The sequence below is a fragment of the Condylura cristata genome, unplaced genomic scaffold (genome assembly GCF_000260355.1).
Source record: "Condylura cristata isolate star-nosed mole 26May11 unplaced genomic scaffold, ConCri1.0 scaffold00031, whole genome shotgun sequence".
In the NCBI taxonomy this organism is placed as follows: Eukaryota; Metazoa; Chordata; class Mammalia; order Eulipotyphla; family Talpidae; genus Condylura; species Condylura cristata.
This window is the reverse complement of record NW_004567132.1, coordinates 13,197,565-13,217,236: the sequence shown is the minus strand read 5'-3', so window position 1 is coordinate 13,217,236 and position 19,672 is coordinate 13,197,565. Positions and strand designations below refer to the sequence as shown.

Sequence of the window (19,672 nt, the reverse complement as noted above, 5' to 3'; positions counted from 1 at the left end):
TCCTTGTATGTACAGATTGGGTTGTTGGTCACCCTCTTTAGAGGCTTATTCTCTAGCCAGCAAAGTACCCCTGTTTTAATCCTGCTCCATCCTCACCTACCAACAGATACCATCCGAATCTGTGTGACTCTTGAATGAATGAGTTCATTCATTCTTTCATCTATTCACACAATAGTTATCTGTCTACTAAGAAACTACTGTGTGCAGGAATTGTGCCATGTATTATATTGTCATGGTGGACAAGACACCATTTTTGTTTTTCCTTAAGAAGCACATGGAATATACTACAGGAGAGATGGTTGCTCTTTCTAGGACCTGTGCTGTCTTTATAGCAAGTCTCTAGTTTCTGAATTTGTAACCTACTTCTGTATGGCAGCAGAAAGTTCACTTTCTTTTGAGACATCAGGAGTCATGAAATGTTAAAAGTAGTACTAATGCTACTGGGCTTTCTCTTCCTGCAACAATGAGCAAGTCTGTGGCTGACCAGGCTTTAGCATTTTTTCTAGCTTGTTCCTAGAATACAAGCTTATCTACCATAGAATCAAAACGAAGCATACTTCTTAATTAGGGAAAAATAGCACAGGCTATTTATAACCTGTAGGACACGGGCAGCAAATTTTGTAATAAGACAGGTCTTTAAACTTTTATTTGGCAAGGAAAGAAGCTATCAATAAGTTAATTAGTAGCTGTCATTCTTTGACAGACTACTATGAAGTCAAGCTCTATATATTGTATCACTAATCTTTACAACCAGGCGAAGCTTGTTCTGAGACAAGTTCAGGTTAACTTGCTCAAGATCACCCTAAAAGTGAAAGGGTTAGGATATGAAATTAGGATTTTTGACTCAATACCCTATATTCTTTTTTTTTTTTATTTTATAACAGTTTGTTTTTACATCATTTTGTACATTTTTTTTTCCATCTCAATTGTAATCCCTGTGGCAGTACCCTATATTCTTAATTCCTTCATTATGCGATAACTTTAGGGAAGTTGTTCTTGTGATGCCACAGGGCTGAATTTATTGCATTTTTAATTCATTCAAAAAGAACAGTGACTTGACCTGGGCCTCTACAATTTAACACATCTAATTGCTATTTATAACAAGGTTGTTTTCCTCTAAATTGGTGATGGGGAAGGAAAAGGGCTTCTCCATTGATTTAGTGTTGATTTTAAACCCTTATGTCTAACTTTAGAATGCTCTCTTTTATTCAAAGATGGTGAATCTTTAACCTGGAAACTGATACAAGTCCAATTGTGATCACAGTTAGTAGGAAGAAACGTCAATTGGGCCTTGTGGTAACAATCAGGGGTGATCAAGAGTATGGAGGGTAATCCTAGAAGAGTAGTTGTTCACTGAGAAATGGTGCCAAATTAGAAATGGATACACAGTGAGAAGTAAAGGGAAAAAAAATCATGGGTGGGGCCATGAACAGACTGCTCATAGACACATGGGATCCTTCTGCAGATGAGTTTTCTTGAAGGGATGACTATTATTTTTCAAATCACCACTTGGGTTTTATTTCTTCCATGAAATTATTGTGACTCTTCCTGGCTTTACTCCTCATTTCTTGCTCTGAAATCCTATACGTGACTCACACAATCTTGTTCTTTACTACGTAATTTTAAATATACTTACTGAATTCATTTCCCCAACTGAATTTTAATCTTCTTATAGATAGTAACTTTATAAAATATAAACTGGAAATACTTGTTAAATGATTCCCTGATTTTTGTATACTTTGGTTGGGAAACTATAGTATTTGAAGGCATTTATTTAAACGAAGACAACCTTTTATGAAAAGTTATTTGTGGTACTAAAATCTGCTGGCTTTGTTCTGAAAAGGACAAACTTATCTTTTATATTTCCCTGAAAGCAACACCATTTACTGACTTTCTTAAGCTACTTGTAGAGATTGGGGAAGAAAAGAAAAACCAGTAGAAATGGGTTTATTTAAATACGCTGGGGAGAGAAGACTTTGGATATTTGACCATTTTCTATAGTCAAGGAGCTCCATAAAGTTTACCATTTGTATAGGAATCTTTTAGTTCTTGGATGGAAAATTTCTCTTTCCTGTAAAACTTCATGGAATTTCAGCTCCTGGCATAGGTGCTAGTTATTCACTGTGGATCTTGAAAAGTTGTGACACAGTTGTCCAAATGGGCACTAAATAAAGCAAGAAAAGTTTCAACTACATATTTTTAAATTATTTTGGTTTCCAGGTGATGGACTGCCCGGTTATGACTGGCACTGACAAGACTAACCCTCTACTCAGACTCAGGGGATCATTTCTGATCTAAAAACCTTGTCCTCCAAAGCAGCTGCCCAAGAAACAAATGCAAGTCCAAGACCTTATTTCATAATCTGGATGACCACTCATTCCACCTGCCTCTCTATTATGCCCAGTCATGGCTTCAGTCGTTTTAATTTGCCCTTTTGTTTGGGGGCTTTTTGGGGATTTGAATTTTGTGTTTGAATCCCACAATGATTTTGGCCATCTTGTCTAACTCCCCTTCAATCACCTGGCGTGGGCTGAGTGATGAACATGTATTCCTGGGGACACATCTTGCCTTAGAAGAGTCTTTTTGTTGTAACAGGACTCTGAAGTTAGAAGTCAGTTTTCTTGGAAGAACCTCCAATTAATTCCATATTTTTGACTAAGCTTCCATGATACTAACAGCTAATGTTTATTGAGTGTGTACTAACTACCTGCCAGGCATTTTCCCAGGCACTTTACATAAACTATTTAACATTTATAACACTGCTAAGAGATAAAAATTATTCTGATTTTATGGATTAGGGAACTTCAGGAAAGGCAGAACAACTAGTTGATAGCAAGACTGATTTCTGACTTCTCCTCTTCACCCAAAATCTCTTCCTTCTTCAGTCTTCTTGTGTTAGCTAAAGGCAAGATCCAAGGGTTCCCATATGAAGCCTTGAACTCACCAAGCTAAGACCCACACCAGGGCCCTCCATGGTGGTGCAGCAGCTTAGAGCACAGCACTGGAAAACTAAAGCCACTTCAACATGAGCTTGATTCCCACTTCGGAGGTGACCTATATGGCATGGCAGACCTCTCCTGACCCACCCACTGCTCCCCTCAGCAGTGTACTTCGTTGATCTGCCTGTTCTGCTCCCCACTCTGTCTCTTGAATCCTCTCACTGATCCTGCATCTCTGGCCTGTACCCCAGTTCTGTAGGCATAAATGAATCTTAAAAAAAAAAAAAAAGGACCCACTCCAGACACTTTCTTCAAGCTTTTCAGGTAATTTATATGTAGTCAGGAATGAAAACTAGCTGGCATGAAAAATTCAGAGAAGGAGAGTCTGAGGAGTTGGCAGAGAATGCAGTTTCCACTCCCCCAAACAATCCCAAGGGCCTTTATCCCCTTTCCTGCTTCATTAATTATCCATTTGCTCCTGAGTTATTTCCACAATCATATAAACAAGCTGCAATTTTTCCAACTCTAAATAAAAGGCTCCTCTTATACTTTACATTTTCTTTCAGTTACTACCCCACTTTTCTGCTTCTCTTTAGAGAAAGCACTCTTCTCATCCCACTCCTTAGATGAGTTTTCTGTATTTTTTTCCAATTCTTTTCTGTGCATTTCCACCTAAATGCAGTCTGGGTATCCATCCTTACTACTGTACAGATACTGGTCCTTTATCACCACTTGGTCATGTGTGTTCAGGTCTCACACTTAGTAACAGAAATGGAAACCTGGAGAAAATTACCACAGACATTCCTGATGCACTCTAGAGTATGACACATCCTTTACCTATCCAGTGGCTGGCTCAGCAGTTAGGGATCAAAGAGCAGTGAATAGAGCACAAAATCGGAGAACTTTCCAGGAAGACGACAATGACAATGACACCTTCAGTAAGGGAAAAGGTGATGACTTACACAGTGTGTGGTGGTGATGATGACAGAACTGGAGATGAAAGACAGGCCATCATTCATGCTGACCTGGAGTGCGGCCTTCCTGCAATGACATGGGAACCAAAAAATCTTAGCATGGTTTGCAAGGAGCAAGGGGCTGCGAATCCTTTGTAATCAGTACCTTACAGGTTCTACCCTGAACTGCCCCTGGGGGCTTGAGCTATGTCCTTTATAAATTATGAAGGGTGGTGCCTAGGGCAGGTCCCTCCACCCTAACATTCAAGAGAGATGTCAGGATATGCTTGTCTGGTATATAAAAGCAGTATATTCAGTCCTTCTTAACAGTGTCAGTTGCAATGAGTGAGCAGAGCCTGCTTCTATTTAATTTACTTGCCAAATTATAACAAGATGAAGTATTCTTTAAAAATACCTCAAGTCAATGGTGATAAAATAACCCAGGTATCAACTCAAAATTCTGTTGTTTTTATCTAGAATCTTAGACATTTGATGTAGGTGCTTTGGTACTATTTATCAAACACAGAGGAATAGCAGTAGATGAATAAATTTGCCTTCTACCATCTCCCATCTATTATATGAGACTCACTGAAATGAATACATGCTTGTTTATGGACCCAGTAGTACAGGCTGATGTTAAACAATCAGAGTTGGAGGCTTTAACAATCTGAACAAATGATTAAAATAAGAATTCTGATGAACAAGTTTAAAACATTTTTTTCTCTTAAAGCCACCATTCTATCTTCAACCATTATAGACAGGTTTACAGAGAGGCCAGCTTTTTTTTTTTTTGTTACAAATGGTGCTTCTGTTTTCCCATATATTTCTTCTCTTGCACAGGAAATGTTTTAATCACACCTCACTAGCATCTATTGTAACTACACCATCTGGGATTCCCTGCATAACTTAGTTCAGGGAAACTTGTGGATCTCAATGTTACTCAATATTCTGCAGAAGCCTAAAGAAAGGAATACTGAGAGTGGCCTTAGAAAGCCTGAGTTTGGGGTCTTGATTTGTGGCCCACTTAACGTTTCGGTGCTTCCTTGCCTCTAAGGTTGAGCTAATCACCTAGCAGGACACAAGGCACGGAAATTTGTCTGAAAGTGCTTTGGGAAGCATTAGAGCTTTTTAGAAATGTGGTTGTGATTAAGCTAGACAGACCTTGGTTTGAGCCCAGACTCTGCTGTGTGGTCTTGGGTAAGCTACTTACATTCTCTCAGCCATACATTCCACATCTGTAAACTTGGGATAATGTGCATGAGTATCTGATCCATTAGTAACATGGGAGGATAAAGTGGGATACCCATGTTTAGCCTGATATCTGGCTCACTGTAAGTATCAACACCATTATTATTCCCTAAATGAGTCTAAAGAAAGGTTCTGTTATGACAAGGAAGAAAGATATTTTCTTTTCCCTTTGCTTCACCTGTCTCCTTCATTGCTCTGAGGGTCAGTTGCTGATGGAAACTTACATGCCAACTTCTTTTAAGATAGGTGCTGGACACAGCAAATAAGTATCTTCCACAGTGAAAGGCTTCTCATCTGTAAAAAGAAAGTCACATAAAGAAGAGTGAGGCAAATTTATAATTTCTAATTTGATTCCGAGAACCAATCAGACAAGTTCTGAGAAACAGCCTAAAAGCAACAGCTCTTTGAATTTAACTTCTTGTAAGTACAAAATCCACAAGAGTATACTCAAAATGTCCTACCCGAATACTAGTCACTGACCAAATATGCCCAGTTGAGTCAGTCACTATGCAAATACATCCAACTCTTATCATAGACTAGACATAATGAGAGGAAAACAACATTGTAACTAGGGTGGTCCTCAGAGAGCTTCATGTCTGTTTCTAGTTTGGGCAAAAAACTACATTTTTATAAAAAGTTATCAGTATGACTCATAATAACAAAGATATAGAAATAATCTAAGTGCCCATCATGGATGATTGGATAAAGAAAATGTGGTATATAAAGTCTTTATTTAACAATAGTTCAGTCAATTTTGGGCTGCATAAATGATGGTGACCCAAATAGATCACACAATATAATACGTAGGTATAGAGTAGATTATACCATCTATGTTTGTGTAACTACACTCTTACATTTGCATGAAGATGCTTAAAGATGCATTTCTCAGAACATATGCATGTGTTAATGGTTATATTTCTACGGGGGAATATTATTCAGCCTTAAAAAAAATCTTGCCACTTGTGACAACATTGATGAATTTTGAGGGTATTATGCCAAGTGAAATAAGTCAGATCTCACATGTTGAGTTAAAAAAAATCATAAATACAGAGAACAGATTGGTGGTTATCAGAGATAGGAGTGGGGTTTGAGAAAAATGGGTAAGTATGACCAAAAGATACTAACTTCCAAGTATTAAATACATAATTCCTGGGTCTATAATGTATAATAAGGTGATTATAGTTAATAATACAATATTATATATTTGAAAGATGCTTAGAGAGTACTCATCACACTCAAAAAAGTTGTAACTATGTGATGAGAGAAGTTTGTAAGACTTATTGTGCTGATCACCTTGAAATATATACAAATATATGTTGTATGCCTAAGATGAACATAATGTCAATTATATCTCAGTTTATTAAAAAGGAAGAAAAGGGCTCACTGACCAATATGAGAAGTTCCTAACTAGAAATATCCATTTGGTTTCAGACAACAGGTAGTTCCTTTATGTAGGTGAGATGGTGAGGACACAGAACACAAATTTGAGTCATGCTCTGGTGGGAAGATGGGGAGGAGAATTTCCAGTGGGAGGAGGAATGGCATAAGCAAAGATAAGCAAACAAGAGTCATGTTCCGGGGCAGGATGTAAGTGAGATTTGAAAGATTAGAGTAGGAAGAAGTTTGGTCCCAGTCCTGAGTTAGACTGAATGATGTGGACCTTCAGCTGAACCTTGAAAAATGCATCACATTGATGAGAAAAACAATCTAGGTCAGTGTTGACCAAAATGATGTTACTTAAGGATCTGTTTTTGTTTTTCTTTTTTTAAATATATGTTGTTTTTTAAAGTCATAGTTTTCAAGAGCTTATCCAATGTTTAAGTGAGGACTTCTTATAATTCTACTAGCTATCTAGCTATGAAAGAGCTTTGTAAATTTTTGGAAAAAAAACTTAAGTGATGAGTTTGGAAGCTTTAGCAAATGTGAAAGATGGATTAGAGGAGGGAATTCTGAAGGTGTAAGCTATTGCTCTTATCTTATGGATGACTAGGGGAAAGTCCAACAGCTTCAGTCTCCAACTTTTTAAAAACTTCCTTGTTCCCAGATTCTGGAGTTAGAAGCAGAATTGAGCATTTACTATTTGCAGAATATGTAATCATTCCTTCATATGTATGAGGTATATAGGTATTGTAATATACACTATTAGGTACTTGCTCTGTACAAAAGACAGTGAGAAGACCTGAAGGTGATTTAAAGATGAATAATAATAGTTCTTCTAGTCAAGTGCATACAAGCACCTATACTAGAAGATAGAAAGGAATGAACATCTATTGAAGGAATTGAAGGAAGACATTATGTTGTTGGCACTTGTTGTGAAACTGGTTATCTCTAATGACATTTGCAAGTCAAGTCTTCAGTTCTTTGGCTGACACTAAACACTTGCTTGAATGAAGATTAGAGAGTCTTGTTTCCTCTATGCAGGAGCAGAGCCAACTACCATGGGAGTGATAGGACACATATGAGCACTAAGTACTGAGCTCCTATGGAAGGAGAAGGAAAGAACAGTCCATTAGTCTCACCACCTTCAAGTGGTGAAAAGTTAGGTTATTCCAAGTCACTTGGTCATTCATTTTATTCATTCAACAAATATTTACTGGAGGCCTACTCTGTGCTAGAGACAGATTTTGAAAAGAAAAACATGATCTCTACTTCTGTGGATTTTATAGAAGATAGTTATTAAACAGGTTCACTTTTTTTAAACTTTTTTTTAAAGATTTATTTATTCATACAGAACTGGGGTACAGGCCAGAGATGCAGAGGGTGAGAGGATTCACCAGGGACAGAGTGGGGAGCAGAACAGGCAGATCAATGAGGGGAGCAGCAGGCGGGTCAGGAGAGATCTGCCGCGCCATGTGGTCACCTCCGGGGCAGGCGGGGATTGAACTCATGCGGAAGTGGCTTAAGCTTCTCAGTGCAGTGCTTTAACCCGCCGCGCCACCAGGGAGAGCCTAAACAGGTTCACTTTTACTAAGGTATATATTCTTTTAAAGGTGTGCCAGGCATTGTGCTAGACCTTGCAATGAATGAAACATATGAAGTATCTTGCTTAAGGAGATGGCATATTATCAGTAGTAATTACACAAATTATTTTTTCCAATAAACATGAGGTCAAAAAAAAGGAGAAAGAGGGGGCCAACTCTGGTCTGGAAAGTCAGGAAATGCTTCCCTGAAAAAAGGCAGTTTAAGTTATACCTGACGATGGGAGGTGGAGAGAGGTGGCACTGCAAAGATCCTGGAGCAGGAAGGAACACAGATATTTTGTGCTATCTGGAAAGATATTATCCCTTCATTTTAGGGATGGGGGCCAGATGTAGAGTGACAAAGAAACCTGCCCCATGTTACACAGAGGAGCTAGATGCACACTCAGGAGTTCTAGTTACAGAATCCAGGACTAGAATTCTGTTATTCTTTCTTTGCCAAGAGTCTTTCCATTCCAGGAAAGCTTGTATTAGCAAATAAACCAAATTCAGGACAGGTGTGGCTGGCAGGATTTAGACTTATTTTCTCATGGCCCTGGTGTGCCCAAGGTATCACTGGTCACCAGTGATACCTTGGTGTGGAGACCCTTGTCTGTGGAGTCAGTTTGCAGAGCCATGCCTCAGCCACAGAGAAACCACTGGAGGCCCGTTACTCCTGGTGTATTCTGTGGGAAGAGCTGGGTTGCACTGAGGAGGATGTTCCAGTCAGCTCACTGCTGGGAGACTCCAGGGCCAGGCATGCTCACGTGCCTGTTCAGGGAGCACCCTCACTTCTAGCCTTTCTCCGAATGGCTCCTTTCCTCTTCTCCCATCCCAACTGGAAAGAGTAAGCTTGTTCTAAATCAAGTAGACATCTCTCACTTTTCCTCATCTATCATTCTCCTTTCCTGCCTGTAAGGCTCAACATCGCTGCAGCACAGCACCTTGCTGGGTGGAATCAGGAGATTTTTGTCTTCCATCCGTTTATCAGTCTCTAAAGCTGCAGGCCTGCTGTGCAGAGCTGGCATTTTCTGCTCTGAGAGGGATTGCTTGGTTTGGAGCCTGTTTTTACTTTACCACAAAAATGAGTGACTTTTTTTTTTTTTCTCTTTCTCTAAACAAAGAAGGGCCATTTGGTTTCCATAACTCAGATCATATGACTTCTTCCTGGAACATCCACTTGGGAAGCAGGGCACAAAGCCTTCCTCGTCTGCTCCTCAGCTGGGCCCCGTTTGGCCCAAGGACTATGCCAGCCTCACTGCCACTCTGCCAAGGTCTGTGGTGTTGTGACGTTTACAGGGCCATAATCCACCCTGAGGATGACTGAGGCCCCTGGCCCCTTCATCCACTAGGCAGCCATTTCACTGCTCATTAGCATTGAGTGGGCAGGGGAAATGGAAAACAGGAATTAAGAGCAGCCACTGGCTTGTTTGCAACTGGGGGAAAAAACTAGGGAGGGGCAGGAGTTTGGAACCAAAAGTTAAGGAAATTTTTAGATGAACTTAAATATAAATTTCCTTGCTTATTACCAATGATATTTTAAAATTTAGTGCACACCCTTGGTACAGGTTAACTTAGAGCTTTTGTCTACAAAAGCCTGATAATTGGAAACTGGATTTAAATCAGGATTTGGTATTAATGACTGTCATTAAGTCAAACTGCCAAAAGCATCCAGGCTTGAAAACTGGGCTTCCCTGAGGCTGACTACAGAGAACCAGCGGGGCCAGGGTAAACTTGAGAGTCAAATAGATTGAGGATCAAATCCCAGGTCATCGTATGACTAGTGAGCGGGGGCCGATGGGGGGGTGGGGCAATACTTCATCTATAAGTGGTGATGACAACACCATCACACAGGATTGTGTGGAGTAAAGATGAGAAGAGTGGCAGGGGGTTAAGGCTCAGCACTATCATGCTATCACCACTATAGCCTGAGTTTTATCCTGCCAGGGAGCTAGCCCACATAGGGTGCAACAGACCTCTCCTGTCTCACCTGCTCTTCCTCTCAGCAGCATATTTCAGTAGATCTGCCTGTTCTGCTCCCCACTGTTCCTGGTGAATCATCTTGCACCCTTCTCCTCCCCTCTGCAACTCTGGCCTACATCCCAGTTCTTCTATGCATAAATAAATAAATAAGTGTAAAAAAAGAGAGAAGACTAGCACAACCCTTGGCACTTTATAAAACATTCAGCAAATGTTATTCCACATTATTACATGGGGATTCACATCTTCAAAAGTGGGTGGTTTAAAATCAGACTTAAAGACTAAATTTTTAATTCCTTAACTTTATGGTTCTAACCAACTGGTACCTTTTTAGACATTAAGAGTTGTCTAGGAAAATGAAAAGCATATGAAGATAAAAAAATGTGTATGAAATTGTTCAGGGAATTGAGGCTTAGAAAAGTCAGTTAATTGAGTTATTGTTATACCTCTGGTAAAAGCCAGAGATGGAATTCTAGCCCAGATTTTGCTGAAATGACTCAGTGAAGGTTAACACACCAAGTTTTATGATTAGCCTGAAATACACCAGGAGCAGAGGCTCTTTATAATGACTACTTTGCAGGCAAGTGGTCAAGAGGCTCTATTGGGGAGGTAAGGTACCAGTGGGAGGCATGTCTTCCAGGAGAAGACAGGGTTGAAGAACTATGATGAGTTCCAGACATCTCCTAGGAGACCCTGATCTACTGAAATGAACCCACACTCAAAGGTCCCATAATCACATGCGTTTATTCTCAGGTTTTGCCATTGGGTTAACATAATTCTTTTCAGACTGGTAAAGAAAAGGATTTCCTAGAATTCGTCCCTGCATTTGGTGACTGTTTAATGGATTTGGGATAAAACCAGGATTAAAATTCATTAGCCAATGCAAACACCAATCATTGTGAATCCTTTCACAGAGCTGATTAAATAGTTCAAATACTTCCCAAGTCTTGGTAATTGTTTCTGAATATAAATACTTATTTATGGCCAAAAAGAAAAGCAAAATAACCCTCAGTCTTATCTGTAAGAGTTTGTTGAAACTCTCCAAACGCTGATGTAAGTGGCAAAGTAGAGTTTACATTCCCACTGTGACAAAATAATGAAGTTTAGGATCTAAATGAACTCACCCCGCTCTTGCCCCCAATCTCTCCTGGGTCTAGGGTGCATTTATATGGCATCCCTGAGCCAAGTATAACTGTTCAGCACCACATTATCAGCTGGTTTGGAAATGTGTCTCCAAATGAAAGGAAAACAGACAGGCTAGAGTTAGGCTGGATGTTTCCACCTTCTCACAGGCTTCAAAAGCAACCATTTAAAAGAAAATTGGACTTTTAAAATATTGGTCAAATATTTGGAATAAAATTGATTGAGCAGGCCTCTAAGTCAGTGACACTGAAAGCATCGGTCTTGAGCTTTCTGAAGCCCTGGCCAGAAAGAGGTAGCTATTGTCTATAGGACCTGCCTGCCAGGATAATATGAGGATGTGGGGGAGTCTATGCAAAGTTAAATGGGGTCCATTTCTTAGAGAAGGAAGCTTATATCCGTTGGGCATGTACTATGTGTCAGTCTCTGGGATAGAAGGCTTTCAGATGGATTAGATAAGAAATCTAAGGATTTGTTTGATAGAAGTTAAACTTTGCACTGGGAACAAAGCAGAGATTTGGGATTAAAGAGAGGTTTCTAACTAGAAAGGCCTGACAGTGTGGTTCTAATGTCAGAAAAGTGAGAAACAAGAATCAAAGCATGGGAAGAGATAGTAGTGAAGCACAGGTAGGTGGAAGCAAGTTGGGACTAATCCTCAGAACACAGCATGTCCACTACACTGTCCTCTCAGGACCAGTTGGAGCCAGAAGGATCCTTTATGTGGCAGAACCGAGCTGGCCACCAGTCATTTCCTCAGACATGACCCACCCTTACTCATCCCTCTCTCGGTCTGCAGTTGTTTCATGCTTTCCCTGGAAGGCCTCTATTACTAGTCACTAGGAGGTGGGGGTGGAGATGGTGGTGGGGGATAGCTTGATCAGTAGGTCCTTGGTAAGTTTCCTGGGGTAGTTCCTATGTTATAGGTGTCTAGGACAGATCTTTGGCTCCCTCCCTGTTCTCTGGGGCAGGTTGGAGTAGAATGGAGAACGAGCACATGAATCTGGAGTCCCTTCACAGCTCTGCCTCCCACTGGCTATGTAACACATTCCATAATCTATAGAGTTCTCACCTATAGGATGGGAATAATGTTCATCTTATAGATTATTGTCAATGTCAATGAGATGGTAGTATTAGGCACAGTGCTCAACACTTGATATATACTCAGCCTAAGTCAACTGCTACTAACATGGAATACCACAGGGCTGATTACCTGAGGCAGCTGCAAACACAAGATGTGATTGTGGACAGAGACCAAGTAGCTGTTGTAAATAATCTACTGAGTTGTGTTAATGCTTTCTGGCAGAGTGTGACAAGAAACAAGTCTTCCATCCCAATAGAATCTGTGGACATGTATATAGGCAGTGAGTCCACATGAAGGAGATTTTTCCTCTCGGGAAACAATTCAATGTCTGAAATAGTTTTGGTTGTCAAACAGGGGGCAGGGGACTATTGACATCTAGAGTTAGAGACCAGAGAGACTGCTAAATATTCTACAAATGCATGACAATCTCTTCTACCTCAACAAAGGATTATTTGACCCAAAAGCTAATAGGATAAAGGGTAGATATCTGATATAATATCAACCATGGCATTTTATCTTTCTCTGACCCATTGAAGAAGGCCTACAGATATTATGGGGTAGCTCATATCTCCCAGAGTAGTCAGTGTTACTATAAAGTGGTGAGTATCGGGGAGAGAGGGAGCAACAGCAGGGGGACATTGTTAGACATTTCTTGGTTGGAGTAAGAACAATATTTATGGATAAATCCCCCACACAGGCTTTGATGGGTTCTGGTTTTCCTAGTAGCAGATGGTGTGGCACCATCTACTTGGTGAAGCTTTGCAACTCAAGATTTGCAACTGAATTGGCTCTCTCCAGAGTGAGACTTACATTGCTGTCCAGGTTCTGAGATGGTGAGGGTGGGAAGGCTGTAGAGTCAGAACATCTTACATCTAAATAGCAACACAGGACCTGGCAGTTGAGGGCAGTCTCGGGAGGAAATGACGGGCGTTACCTTGGCCCCTGAGTGCGTGGGGATCAAGATGACATCCTGAGCCCAGAAGGAGAAACAGTAATAGGTGAAGGGCCATGAGTGCATTCCCAAAGAGTACAGGGACAGGATCCTGCAGTGTTGCCTTTTGGGGGGCTTGCACATTCTGGATTGCCTTTTGGGGGGCTTGCACACTCCCCAACCCCATATAAGGTTGTTCTCCCCAAAGTTCTGACACACTAGCTATCCTCAGTAATGCTGGTGTCACTTTTCAGATGTAAAATGAAATTTCTGCCCATGTTCATTATATTTGTATTAATTTCAAAAGTAATACATGTTTAGTGTAAAAAGCCTGGGATATACAGAGAGGTGTATAAAAAAGAAATGAGAATCCTTGGTAATTCTAACTTCTAGTGAGACACATTGTGAATACTTTGGGGTACACTATTTTACAGTTCTTTCCTATACTTTTTTTTTTACTTAATTGGGATTATACTACACATAACTTGTAGTAGACTTATCTTTATCTTTATCTGTAGCTGAAGTTGATTGGGACAGTTTTAGATATTGCAAAAAAATGAAATGAAGATGATAGGACTCAGGGCTCTTGCAAAATATTTCCTCTTCTTAATAAATCTACAACAAAAATTCTTGACTGTTGACAATTATAAAAATTACAAATTATTTTCTAAGCAAAACATCAACCTTTAAAAATTATGTAAGCATGAGGTCAGAAGTGTTGCATTCAAAACAGCTGTAATTTGCTCAGAAAAAAATACATTTCTTAAAGCTTTGTTTTTAGTTGGTAGAGGACAATTCAAGATTCATGTACAAGTTATGTGTCTCCTGACACACAAACTCTTGCAGCTGTGCACAATTAGGTTTGGAAAGATCTTGCCCTTGGAATTAGGATTGAGGACAAGTCCATCAAAAAACCTAAAGCCTTCTACACAATCATAGCCATGACTGTTCTTAAATAACATAAACCTGGGCTGAGACTCAGGGGATAGTGGGGAAGAGACCTCAGGCACACATTTGAGCATAAGCTGTTGCAACATGCATGCTTCGGGCCTGAGCTGAAATGAAGGTGGAGAGACCTACCAGTAGCTCTTTCTCCGCCCTCCAACTCCGTCTTTGCCTTAGTAGCACTTGACCTTTTCTCTAAATGACTGTTTAGCAGATATTTGAAGGATGTCAGTGTAAAGGAATTATTAGTTTGTCTGGGGTTCCTACTGGTCTGGTCATTTTCCATGTTAATCACTTTCTCTCCCATTATTTTGTTGAAGTGACATGAAGAAAGGCACTGTTCACCAAGTCTAGTCCTCTGGGACAGAGGTAGATGGGGTGCCAAACACCATAACAGGACAGCAGAGCTTGGGTTGCTGCCATTTCAGAGAAGTTCAAACAAACCTCTCTAAACAAAACCCAAGAAAATACATTGCATGCCAGAATCCACACTCAGCTTACAATGTTCACTTAGGGCAGTGAGCGGTCAGTGGAACAGAGGCAATGTCAGCCCTCTACCAAGAACCCTGTGGTTGACTTTGGGTTGTGTTGATTTGTTCTGGAAGAAGCTGTTTGCCTTCAAATGAAAATCTTCATTACCTATTGGTACTTTCCCTTTTATTCTCACCTTATCACAGATTACCTGCAACTTTTGTCTGGCAAACAAAATTGCAATGAAAATTTACATATCTATATTTTAAGCCTGAAAGGTGGGAATATGGACTAACATATTCCTGGCAGGACCCACTTGAGGAACCACTGGGCAACCCCAAACTCCCCCTCAAAGTGAGGGCAAAGGGGACACATGAAAAGATACATGAAAAGCTCCTGAGGTTCAAGGAGCCACCTGGGGAATTAGAAGAGGTGTCTGAACAGTGGCCACACAGTTAACCACACCACAGATACTGGAAAGCCTGGGGCTCTTCCCTCCATGGCCCAAGGCATTTTTCTTAAATTTGGGCTCAACTGTTAACTCACTGATATACTCAGGGATCTTTGGAAAGTAGCTAAATTGGAAATGAGGCTTTCTGCCTGAAAAATGGGCAGAACAGCAGGAATCAGCAACTGTAAAGGCAAACATAAAAGTGACATGCCTTTTGGGTTCAGGAGATCCCTGGATCTCTGTTTTGGAAACAATGTAGAGAAGTGTTTGAAAGTCACTGGTCATCTTGGGATCCAATTTGCTTCTGCTTCCTGATATCTGGGTGATTCGGTGTACTTCATCTCTCTGAGAGTCAGTTTCCTGTCAGCAAAACAGGAAGCAGGGCTCTCCCTGGTGGCGCAGTGGGTTAAAGCACCGCATTATGAAGCTCACAGAAGCCACTGCAGCACAAGTTCGATCCCTGGCCAGCGAGCTAACCCACATGGCATGGCAGACCTCTTCCTGACCTGCCCGCTGCTACCCTCAGCAATGTACTTTGTCAATCTGGCTGTTCTGCTCCCCACTTTATTTTTGGTGAATCCTCTTACCCACCATGCCTCTGGCCTGTACCCCAGTTCTGTAAGCATAAATAAATAAATCTGTAAAACAAACAAACAAACAAAAAAAAAACCCAGGAAACAACTCTTCCTTACTGGGCTGGTGCAAGAAAGAAGTGAGATAGCACAGGCAAGGTACTGGGTAGGTGATCAACAATAATCTCTTATCTCATGGATAAATTCCTTGGTAATTCTGTATAATGAGGTGATAAGCTCTGTTGCACAAAATGACATCCATCAAATTCATTGACATCAACTCCCCAGGGATGCATCCAAATTGCAATAATACTTTGACCACTAAATGCAACTGGTGAGAAAGGAAATGAGAGACTTATCTGGGGAGTTTACAGTCTCTCCTTGCCTCTGAGCTCCCTTCTCATCTGCCAAATAGGTGCTCTCTGTCCATCTCCTTAGGGTGCCCACAGCAGCCCTGGAGCTCAGATATTTTCTCAGATGAGTAGAGATTCTGGAAAATTGGACAGAATTTTTATAATTGAGTGAATGGTGTGTCTCATCTTCCATCCCCACTTTGGAACTCTTAGAACTGCCTTCATGCCTAATGTTTACTTATAGAGAATATCTTCAAAGGGAACAAAGTATTATCCTCTGATAAAGAGGAATAAGATTGGTGAATAAGCTGGGGAATAAAAAATAAGTAAACCCATAAAAACACAAAACTGATCTCTCAACTGGCCTGTAAAGTTGAATCTTAGTGAGTTTCTTGAAAAACATCAGTCTCATAATGCCTTCATGCAACAGAGGATAGTCTAGTATGCTTTGTCATTATTGTATTAGTAAAATGTCCATTTTTTCATTTACTGTTCATTAAAATGGATCTTTTCTCAGCTTATATATTAGGGTCTTCCATTTAGCATTCTGATCTTCCTACTGATGTAGTTCCAGTTGAAAGTGGATCTTTTCCCGGCACCATACACTGGATCCTGGAGTTGGGAAAGTGCAGCCAGAACAAATAAAGCTTATGTGAAGATTTCCAAGATATTTTCTTGGCCAAGAGTGAGTTTGGCCCGGTGATTTGGAGAACCAACCAGATTTTACACTTAAGATGTGTGCTAGGGTTGAATAATTAGTAAATTTTTTAAAATTAAATTTTAAACAACTGCTTGGGGGTACAGAAAGGGTATGTTATTACAAAAAGCTTAGAAAAGACAGAAAGAAGGAAATAAAAATTAACGGTGGTCTCATTCAGAAGTAAACACTGTTAACATTTTGATGTGTGTCTTTCAAGGCCCTTTTTCTCTGTATATAAATGTGCATAAAACAAAGAGAGTGTCAGGTACTATTTTTAAAATTTATTTTTAACATACATCATTAACATTCTCCAAATCAACAATTTTGATTGTTTTAAAATTATGTAGGGGTGATATATAATTTATGTAAGGAATTATCTATGTTAAAATTTATGTTGCTACAATTAGATGTTTTAATTTTCTTTCTCTTTTCCTCCCTCCTTCCCTTTCCTTCCTTTTCTCACTCCTGTATTTTTCTGTATTACGATGAACATCTTGTAGCCAGGTCTTTGTTAGCATTCCCATTTTCTTTTAGTGGAGCTGAAATTAAAATTCTGAGTCAATACATATAAAAAACTTGATTCATTTTAAGAATTGCCTTTTGGAAGATTTCATAGTCTTTCGTTAATGATGAGTGAAAATACTTGGTCACTCAATAGCTTTGACAATACGAGGCACTGCATTTTTGTTTGATCTTTGCTATTTTGATTATTTCAACTAGCATTTCCTTGGTTAATGTAAGCATTTTCTAGATGCTTGTTGTCTATTATTATTTTTCTTGTCAATTTCCTGTTCCTATGTTTACCCATTGATGTGTTCATCTTCCTTACTGATGTTAAGATCTGTCTGTATGTTGTTGACTCTATATTATCAATATTACAGATAATTTTTCCGGCTTCTGTTTTCCTTTACATTTATTTTTGGGAAGTAACAGAAGAATGAAAAAATATGCAATCAAGCCATTAATATTTCTCTTTATGGTATCTCCCTTTAGTGTTGTTCTTGAAAAAAATCTTTCTCTACCGGAAAATTATGTAAATATTTATTTTTGTTTCCATCTAGAGCTTTATAGTTTCATGTTCACATTTAAATTTAAATTTTAGTTCATCTGGAATTTATTTAAATGTAAGGTGTAAGATAAAAATCAAACTTAATTGTTTTTCCAAGTGGTTAGCCAGTTGTCTCAACACCCTTTTTCAAATAATCTACTCTTTCACTGCTGTTTTGAAAGGTCACTTTGTTTACACTAAATTCACAGCAGTGTCTGGCTCTGTTTATGGATCTTGTTCTCCTGTTCCAGTGCTAAGTTTGCCCTTTGTGGCACCAATCATACATTGTTTCCATCACTGCAACTTTTTTATACATCTTAAAATCGGCTAGGTTTCCACAAAAACTTTCCACATTTTTCTTGGCTATACTGAAATGTTTATTTTTCCATATAACCATAAGAATTATTTTGTTAACTGAAAAGAGTCCCATTGAAATTTTCATTGAGGTTGCATTAAATGTAAATATTAATGAAGCCAGTCACTGTCCTTCATTACTCACTTGCTGCTCCCTTTAATTATAGTGATCATGATAATAGTAGATCAATACCAGGAGCCAGTGTTGATGGACAGCTCCCTGTGTGCCAGGCCTGCTAAGCCCCACCTCTGACAGTTAAGCCTCATTACCGTCCCCAATAATGGTGCCGCTACTGCTGTTCTCATTTTACAGACAGAGAAATTGAGTCATGGAGATGTCAAATAACTTGTCACATCACAAAACAGGGTAAGACAGGGCCAGAATCTCTTCCTGGGGGGTGGTATCAGGACTGTGCAATATGCCACTGGGCTCTGCTGCCTCTTTGTTTATTTGTGCTTTCTTCATATATATATGCTACCAAGTTTTATAGCAGTCTTCCAATATATATTTACAAGTTTAGTCATATTAGTTATCTCTAGATTTCATGTTATGTTCATTTTTTTTTCTGTGATGTTTTCTATTTGGTCATGATTGAGCTCTGGCAACTAACTATATGGTTGAAACCATCTAGTTTAATAATCCTTTTTAGTTTTCTAGAGACAACCATATATATATATATATTTTTTTTTTCTTTGTATGTGTGTGTGTGTGTGTAGATGAACTGGGGAATAGGTCAGAGGTGCAAAGGTGAGATAGGTCAGAGGTACAAAGTGGAGAGCAGAACACTGCTATGGCAAGCAGCAGGTGAGACAGAAGTCTGCTACACCTTATGTGGATCACCTCCCAGGCTGGGGATCAAACTCATAATGGTGATAACTCTGAGACTTAACCCCTAGGCCACCAGGGAGACCTGTCAGCCATTATCTTAAAGTAATGCTGGACTGGCCCCTTTAACTCTATTTCATTCTCTCTCTCTCTCTTTTGGAAATTGTGTTTTCCAAATTGCTTTTACTTGTTTTTTAAGATTTATTTATATATGCATACAGAACTGGGGTACAAGCCAGAGGCGCAGGAGCAGTAAGAGGCCTTCACCAGAGACAGTGTGGAGGGCAGAACAGGCAGATCGGCAAAGAACACTGCTGAGGGAAGCTGCGGGCAAGACAGGAGAGGTCTGCAGCCCCATGTGGCTCACTTCTAGGGCCAGGAATGGAACTTGCACTGAAGCTTCTGTGGCTAGCTTGCAGTGCTGTGTCCCAATCCACTGCACCAGCAGGGAGGGCCCCTCTTTCTCTTTTTTAAAAAAGTTATTTATATCTGTGGCATTTTCCAATAGGGTCTGGTAGTCACCAGCCATCTAACACTTAGGTTGATTAAAATTAAAAGAAATGGGGCCCTCCCTGGTGGCACATTAGGTTGGGATGCAGCACTGTAAGCTGGCAGTAGCTGCCTCAGTGCGAGTTTGATCCCCCGCCCTGAGGTGACCCATGGGGCTGTGGACCTCTCCTGGCCTGCCCGCTGCTCCCCTCAGCAGTGTACTTCCTATTTGAT

General features: G+C 40.0%; 1 protein-coding gene across 1 annotated transcript in view; it reads right to left on the bottom strand.

Moving 5' to 3' along the window:
• Window positions 1-19,672, bottom strand: part of ANTXR1 (anthrax toxin receptor 1) — a 206,992-nt gene that overhangs the window by 102,782 nt on the left and 84,538 nt on the right. Inside the window, exons 11-12 of the mRNA XM_004691474.2 lie at window positions 5,365-5,434; window positions 3,902-3,980 (exon numbers count right to left, since the gene is read on the bottom strand). Of these exons, the coding sequence (XP_004691531.1) occupies window positions 3,902-3,980; window positions 5,365-5,434 (149 nt within the window). The remainder of the gene's footprint in view (window positions 1-3,901; window positions 3,981-5,364; window positions 5,435-19,672) is intronic.